General features: G+C 43.6%; 1 protein-coding gene across 7 annotated transcripts in view; it reads right to left on the bottom strand.

Annotated features, from left to right (window-relative positions):
* Positions 1 to 242: 242 nt before the first annotated feature.
* Positions 243 to 8894, bottom strand: part of CPEB1 (cytoplasmic polyadenylation element binding protein 1) — a 443269-nt gene continuing 434617 nt past the window's right edge. For all 7 annotated transcript variants that reach the window (XM_086959196.1, XM_086959198.1, XM_086959197.1 and 4 more), the window contains one exon: positions 243 to 1770. In XM_086959196.1, the coding sequence (XP_086815322.1) occupies positions 1660 to 1770 (111 nt within the window). In that variant the 3' untranslated portion in view covers positions 243 to 1659. The remainder of the gene's footprint in view (positions 1771 to 8894) is intronic.

The raw sequence follows: 8894 nt of genomic DNA, 5'->3' as shown, positions 1-8894 counted from the left end.
AGTGTCGACTTGCAGCTCTTTAACAAAAAGCACATCCACACAGTGAAGTTAACCAATGGCTCATTCACTGCTACATGCTGCAGGGCAAGAAAAAGTAAAATGAAACCGAATCTAGGAAGAGCTGGATGGAAGCCCCTGTAGGTATGCTACATATCATTTTAGATAAAAAGGTATTGGCTAACCACACAAAATGAAAAAACACAATTTAAACATTTACCATGCATGAAGACACAGACAAAGTGTACTGCTTCAACGTGTTTATTATGTGCCAAAAATAACACCACAGCTTACTCCACATCCGTAGGTAACTGCAGCCCTGCCTGCATAACTACAATGAGGTAGAGACACACATAGCTTCACAACAGAAAGTAAAGTTTAACCCCACAATTAGAGCAGCTAGGGTAGGCATCAAGGCAACAGCTCAGCGGGCGTGTAGGGGGAAGGAACAAAATAATCAAACACCAGTTCTTTGGCACACAGCTTCTAATCGAGGGGAAGTAAAAATTAAGTTTAAAAATTAATACCTCAAAATCTGAAATGCAGAGCACTCCAGCTCATGTCTGCTGCACTGTTGAGGACAAAGACTCCCCAAGACAAAAATAAAGAGACCGACTTTAACCCCTCTTGGAGATAAAGACTCTTGAACCCACCATCTGCCATTGCGAAAGGAAATGTCCCTTCCTCTCCCCCTACCTCAAGAAACAATAAGTTTAAATCTCGTGCCTGTGATTAAAAACCTCTTATTAAACACCCTTCCAGTGCAAATTAAAAAAGTGCAACAAACTTTAAAACTATTTACAGCGGCACTCGGCTGTCATTTATCCGGTTCAGTCAAATTCAAACAAATCTGGTCTTCTGGTTGCAAACAGATCTCGGTTTCACAACAACGAAAAGAAAAAAAATAGATCTTTCCCTCTTCTATACTAGCAGCCCCAGACAAATGAAATATGCAATTATGTTAAAAGCTGCCAGAAAAAAAGAAAACCTTTCGTTTTTTTCAAACGACTTAAAAACCGACTAAGAGTGTAAAAAGGAACTGGTAAAAACCTTTTCTAGCGTAAAATGTGATATATGATTTGGTTTAAATGAAGAACAGAGTCTCCCTTTGTTGTTCCAGTAAAAAAACCAGCTGAACAATCAGTTTATGCAGTTCAGATGGGAGTTAAATAAATTTGGAAGGCACTGTATGGCAAACTGCAAAACTTGGGGATCAATGGAACCTGCATTTTTACCATCAGTATTGCAAGGAATGTAAAAAAAGCGCCTTCTAATAAATAAAAAAAACTTCTTCTGAAGGCATCCATAACCTACAGTAACATCTTCTGAAACACATGGCCTTTCTTGCTTGGCGTCAACAAGAAACAGACCAACGTCTGGGAACTGCAAGAACCTTTAGGGCAGGGTCAATATCCAATTTCCCCATTACCCATTCAAACCTAAAAAAACACCGATAATTCACTGTGCATTAGTGCAGAAAACAATAAAAGACCAGCAAGTGCAAAAGGTGATTTTTCCTCTAGATTTCCAGTTAGTCCTTACTAAGCGCATTCCCAATCCGGATTCTGCACCGGGAAGTGCTCTCCATTTGGCAGGTAACAAACTTTCCTGCATAACTGCTGTGGTTTTACTGCAAGTCTTCCCAATGGTAATGCTAGCATCTTAGCTGGAGTCACGACTCTTCTGGTTGCGCATCAGAGGGCGATGGTGACGCAGGATCTCCATTGAGTGTTGCCAGTGCCAGCAGGAGCGACAGAAGTATTTAAAGCACACCTTGGGAATAACAGTAAGTAACATGAGAAAAAGACACTTTAAAAGTCAAAGCACTTCATGTTTCAGTAGACGTTACACGTAAACAGTTGCTAATCATGTGAAGGACTAGAGTCAAACACTTTTCTTTTAACAGTAGGCTCTTCGAGCCAGTTTCTCCAGCTTCAGAACCTCCAAACAAATCTAAACCATGACAGGTCAAGCAATGAAAGATTTAGAGTACAATTTCATTTTTGAGGAGAATGGTTATTACTAGAGCGAGCTCCACAATGTCGTACTGCCACACAGCGGTAACAGTAATACGCCAGAGGATGGTAAGCACTTCACCACACTGGACAGCTACCGTGCAATGTTCGACAATCAAATACGGATAGAAACTTCAGCAAACAATGCCATCATGGCCTTCGAGCTTGTTGCATGGAGGCCTAGTCATACCAACAAGGTCCGAATAGTTATATTTTATCCAATCTCCCAAACCCTGTAAAATTTGCAGGGACATCCCCTACCTCTATGGCCATTTAGATGTCCACCCCCTTCCTCCATTCCTGTAGAGTAGGGACTTCCAGCACCCCCCTCCCGTGCACCTGCAACAACTAAACCCAGGTTGCTGAAAAGGAGTTTGGCCCGTGGGTCATCTACATCCTTTGGCATGTAGAGAAGGATGTACTTTGGCTTGAGTGCGATACCTACTTACAAAATATTATGAGCTTCATGTACTATCGTGTTCCAGTAGGCTTAAATGGTTGGACAGCCCCGCAATAAGTGAGATGCAATGGGAACAGAGGGACTTTCCTACAGTCTGGGGATACTATTCTTCCCATTTTATTCAATCGCTCCCTGTCATAGTAAACCCTGTGCAGTGGTTTGAGCTGTATAAATCAAAGTCAAAAAGGCTTTATTTCGATAAAATAATTATCATTAAAGCAGCACGTAAATCACAATACAACAATTTGTAAAATCAGAAAAGCATATGTAAAACGTTCTCACAGATCTACAAAGCAGTTCATTAAGGAAGCAACTATATTTTAAAAAGGAATTAAACAGTCAATTTGAGCCTTTTGGTGCGGATGGACCAAGCCCATGATAAAAATTTGGCTAAGACACAAGCATAGGTGGCACGGCTATCAGACATTAATATCCTGATTGCAGTCACATGACTCTTGGTACCCAACTGGCGACATAGATTTTTGAGCCAAACCCTTCTTGGATTTGCATACTCTCTGCACTCGAACATAAAATGCGCCAATGACTCTGGTTTGATTAAGCACGCTGGGCAAAACTCTGGTTTGTTCACGTGATTTCCAACTCGATGTAAAAGAATGAAGGGGAAGGGTTCCTGCTCTGAATTTAAAATATAAAGCCCTGTCAAAGGGTTTTTCAATAGTGTCAAGATACACTTCCCGTTTGGGTTGGTCTTTAAACTTCAAGAAATCCTCCGGAAGTCTGCCCAAAGTAGTACTAGTGTTTCTTTTTGTGGAGATCCAGTCCCAATATAGTTTCTTGAGCGTTAGCTTCGGGGGTGAAGTTCTATTTATCCACGCTTCATTGAGGCCCAGATTGGCTAGCAGCAACTTCATGTCTCTTAACCATTTAATTTTGTGCCACCCTGGTAGTGACCTGATTTCTGCAAGGCCTTGAGCATATTTACTGAGTTCCTCCACACGCCAAAGCCGCGCCCAGAGCAAGAGTGGACGAGATTTTGCGAGGCCATAAATTGGGCGGCATCCCAGGTCCAACATTAGCGGGACCGTGGGAGTTCCCTGCGGTAGAGACATAATCGCTCTACAAAATTTCATCTCTGATCTTGGTAGAGCATCGGAAATGCATGATCCCCAGAGTTCGGCCCCATAGAGAGCAAAGCTGACACCCTTAGCCGAGTATATTTCTAGGACTGTAGCTATAGGTCTTATTTTACAGGAGCGTTGTTTTCAGGAGAGCTCCTGTTATTCTCTTATGGGTTAAAAGCATTTTGTCCAAGTGTGGTGTCCATTCCATTTTATGTGAAAGGCGTATCCCAAGATAGTCAAAAACTTCTACCCTCTCCAGGGGTTCATAGGTACGTGTATAGTGGTCAGGGTCTATAGATTCTAGTCACAAATTAATCATGGAGAAATTTCACACTGTTTAACAAAAATTACCAATATGTAGTACACAAAAGCATTTATTTCAACATTTGTGATATTGTGATTCACACTACTAAAATAGAAACCACAAGCATTGAAAAGAGAAAAACCAATTACTTCATTGGATTAACTGAGGACTAGAGGACATAGGTCTCAGAGACTTTCTTATATAACAACGCTCTTGTGGAGACAGTTCTTAAGAATTCGCTACATATTACATATTTACAAATGCGCTCGGAGTGACAAAGAAAGGGAGACAGTTAGGTGGGTTGGGTGTGGTTGGGTATAGGTGAGGACTGGGTAAAGGGTGTTGTGACCTTATTACAATCACAGTGGTTAGAGATGCAACCTTTACAGACTAATTTAGTTCATTAGTTCCGTTATATTCTTTAACATAGGATCCGTATTATTCAATGGGTTGCTTCCTATGTTAAGAAAGTCAGATGCAATCCGGGCTACGTTTCGACCCCTGAATTAAGGGTTGATTGAAGCCTCAAGCTGGGGTCTTCTTCAGGACATAAAGGTACAGGAGCGCTTATTATAGGGCCGTCCAGTGGACTATTTGGGTTGGACCATCGTCCGTTCCATAGTGATATATAGAAGCTAGGACATCCGTGGTTTTCCACTCAAATCGTTTATAATCTCATGTCTTGGTACATCCGGATATAACAGGTGAATCTTGTTTCAGAGTTTTGAACTGCGTGTCCTCAGGACTAAATCAGAGACGGTGCTTTCATCAGCGCTGCCCGGTCGCTTCAATCAACCCTTAATCCAGGGGTCGAAACGTAGACCGGATTGCATCTGACTTTAACATAGGAAGCAACCCATTGAATAATACGGATCCTTTGTTAAAGAATATAACGGAACTAATGAACTAAATTAGTCTGTAAAGGTTGCATCTCTAACCACTGTGATTGTAATAAGGTCACAACACCCTTTACCCAGTCCTCACCTATACCCAACCACACCCAACCCACCTAACTGTCTCCCTTTCTTTGTCACTCCGAGCGCATTTGTAAATATGTAATATGTAGCGAATTCTTAAGAACTGTCTCCACAAGAGCGTTGTTATATAAGAAAGTCTCTGAGACCTATGTCCTCTAGTCCTCAGTTAATCCAATGAAGTAATTGGTTTTTCTCTTTTCAATGCTTGTGGTTTCTATTTTAGTAGTGTGAATCACAATATCACAGAAATGTTGAAATAAATGCTTTTGTGTACTACATATTGGTAATTTTTGTTAAACAGTGTGAAAAATTTCTCCATGATTAATTCGTGACTAGAATCTATAGATCCTGACCACTATACATGTACCTATGTTAACTGACCCAGGTCAGCGAGTTCTTAGGGTATACCCCATTGTAAACTCACTACTCTCCAGTGGTTCAGCATTCAAGATAGGAGAGCGGACTGGTTTTTTGGGAGGGTTCAGAAAAAGATATTTTGTTTTACTTGTGTTGATTACCAGGCCGCGATTAGCACAGAAAGATTGATAGTTATTTAAGAGTCTTTGGAGGCCTATTGGGGTCTTGGATATTAAGAGCGTATCATCCGCGAAGAGGAGGGTTGGTATGCGGTCGCCAGCCAGGAATGGTTCATCTGAGGGATGTTTCCGAAGATGCTCAACCACCCCATTGATGTAGAGGGAGAAAAGGGTGGGAGCTAACACACATCCCTGGCGGACACCTCTCTCTACCGGGATACTATTAGTTTCCCCCCCCCCCCCTGGGCCCCACCTAATCTGGGCAAAACTATTTTCGTGCAACCTAACAAGTAATACAAGCAAGTAATGCGGTAACCCCATATCGGCCAGTACGCTCCATAAGGTCTCTCTAGGTACAAGGTCAAAGGCAGTCTTTAAATCGATAAACGCGAGATAAAGACTGCCTTTGCCTATGACCACAACTTTCCAATAGACCATCATAAGCCTAAAAGCTTGCTCGATTGTCCCAGTTCCCACTCTAAAGCCCGCCTGGTAGTCAGTAAGGATTTTGTTTTCGTCTACCCAATTATTAATTCTTAGCAGTAGAACCTTGCCAACTACTTTTTGGCTGATGTCTAACAGGCTAATGGGCCTATAATTTGACGGATCTTCCCTGGGGCCTTTTTTGTAAATAGGGACCACCTCCGCCCCCTTCCACGAGGAGGGGACAGGGGCGCCCCTACAGATAGCGACGAGTAGGGAATGGATCAATTTTCCCCACTTTGAAGTATCTGATCTTAAAAGGTCACCGGGGATACCATCCGGGCCAGCCGCTTTTTGGGGAATAATAGTGCCTATTGCATATTCGACCTCTTTGATGGTAAAATCAAAGTCGCTAGGCTGGATGTTCCAAATTGGAGGGAGCATGGATGAGCCCACAACCCCCCCTTGTGAGTCGCTCGTCAGCGGTTGGTCAGCTTGGCGGGTGTAGAGCTTGGAAAAGTGTTTGACCCACGCCTGACTAGGGATATTACAAGTTATTAAGTCACTATCAGGCCTGTTCCGAGCTCTAATAGTATCCCAAAAACATTTTGGATCCCTCTTGGAGCTAGCTTCTTTAAGAGTAGACCAGTAAGCCTCTTCCCACTTTTTTTTTGCTAGACCCAATATTCTCTTATGTTCTTTCCTGGCTAGCTGTATTTGGGGTTGAGATTTGCCTTCAACGGCCTCAATTAGCCGGGACTTAGCTTTCCTGCAAGCTGCTGTATACCAGTCATGCATACCCTTGGTTTTATTCTGAGACGTAAACCTCCCTGCATTGCCCTTTACCCAAAAGACTTCCCCTATAGTCTTAACAGCAGCTTCAAAAATGGGTGTTGCCCTGTCCGCTGCCGTGGCTAAGTCAATAGTGTCAAATTCTATTTGTGAGGCCACAAGAACCACCTCTATGTTAGCAAGTTTGTCAGGATTACTGGCAACTTTGTCCCACTTTAAGCGCCTTCCACAGGAGGAGACAGTGACCTTTTGTGAGCATTTGGAAGGTGCTGACAGTGCTTCATTAGACCAGGGATTCGTGATAGTTAGGGAAAGCGAGTTGTGGTCGCACTCGACAGTCGGTATGACTGTCATATCTTCGACCCTGCTCCAAAGCCCCAGGTCCAACAGGATATAGTCAATCCTGGAGGTATGACCAACCCTGTTGAACGTCGGGGCGCCCATCCGGTCAGAAGGTGTACGGCCATTGGCGGCTCTTAGCCCAAACTCAAGAGTCAGTGCATTTAGCTGTACTGCACTGCGGGTCCAGCGCCTAATCGGAGGGATGGAAAGTGAAGGGATGCCACATCTGTCTTCTTCGCCCAAATCAGGGATGCCATCTAGGGGGAGTGGCTCATAGGTGCAATTAAAATCACCTGCTACTAGGGTATGATCAGCTTCTTTACAATCCCCGAGCTGCACCTCAAGATCTGATATTACAGGTGAGGTATGCCCATTTTCCCATTTTTTGTGCCTCTAGCATAAACATTGTAAAGAGCTAGAGTCAAACCTCTACATGGAGTACATAGTAGAATGCCTAAAATGTCTGGATTATTTATCTGCTTAGATGTTATTCTGCAGTTCAGGGAGATGCTTACCCAGGTAATAAGACCCCCCGAAGGGCGCCCCTTCCCATTCATGGGTTTCTCTGCTGGGATAAAAAAGGTGACAAACCCAACCCGGTGGAGTGGTTCTGTACTCCAAGTCTCTTGAAACATACAGATCTTATGTGCTTCAACCAGATCACTCCACTCAGGCAGATCCAGTTTCCTATGGATGCCCGCAAGGTTCCAGCTAAGGATTTTTATTTTATCCTTGGTGGTTTTCCCTCTAGTACCAACGATGTCTCTAAGACTAGGGGATTCTGCACATTCCCTCTCTAAGGCAGGGGATGGTGACTTAGTCAGGCTAGTGGCTGTCGCAGTTGGGAAATTAGAACATAGCGGGTAAGACATGACTGGTGAGCCCTTCTCCTCACCCCTATTAATGGCAAAATGCATGGGGAAAGCTTCAACAGAATTAAGTCAGTCCACCTCTTCCAGCGCGCTGAATCTATTCCAGTGGGCAAACTGAGATACAAAGGGGTCAAAAGGAGGAGGTGGACCTTGCCATGGTTGCTGCCACTGATGGATAGTATGATGTGGAGCATGTGTATACCCTCTATTTATTGGAAAGCTGAATTGGGGGGGGATATTGTCTTGGGGGCATGGGTAGAAAGTAGGACAAGGGAAGTGGGTGTATTTGAGTAGCCGGCCCACTATTAGGTGAATTGCAAATATAATTCACTACCCCTACATCCCTAAAGTTGATAGTTATAACATCACCTGCTATGGTCTTGGTATTTCTACCCACCCAATCACCTCTAACTGCGTGTATTTCGCCACACATGTTATTGGGCAGTGGTTTGTGCAGGTGGAGCCACTGGGCACATTTATTCTTTAATTCGACAAGGGTTTCTCTACTACCCTCCTTCAGTGGTGGCACCCCCGTCAGTACAACCACAAAGGGTGAGACTTCCGGCGGCAAGTTGATTGACTTAAAGCGAGCCGGCCTTGTTTTAGAATCATAAGGCTTGTTAAGGGAGGTAGTTGCTGTCGAAGTGGTGGCTGAACTTTTGGGACCCTTAGCAGATTGATTAGGCACTTTTTTGGAGCCAGAAAGGTGTTTGGGGCTTTGTAATAGGGTCTACACCGCTAGGAGTTAGTAAGGGCGCAGGAGCTTTTTCCCCCCTTTGAGCCTGATGGTGCGTTACTGCTCCTGGTTTATCAGATATAATTTTGGCCTTTGCGGTGGGGTCTTTAGGTAGGTTGCTATTGATGTTATTCACCAAGGGCGCTTCTTTGGTTCTCTTGTAACTGAGTGGACACATTTCCACTTGACTTATTAGTCCATTTAGTATTGATTAAAGATGTTAGTCTATCAATTTTTGACATTAAGGGCTTGATTTGAGCCGATATAGAAGCTTCAAGATCTGATTTTAAGTCTGCTACCATATTTTCGACCCAACAAGGAATGCCTGAAGTTGAAGTTGGGGCTGGTGACACAAGAT

This window comes from Lissotriton vulgaris, chromosome 2_2 (assembly GCF_964263255.1).
Source record: "Lissotriton vulgaris chromosome 2_2, aLisVul1.2, whole genome shotgun sequence".
Taxonomy (NCBI): domain Eukaryota; kingdom Metazoa; phylum Chordata; class Amphibia; order Caudata; family Salamandridae; genus Lissotriton; species Lissotriton vulgaris.
This window is presented reverse-complemented; position numbering and strand designations above follow the sequence as displayed.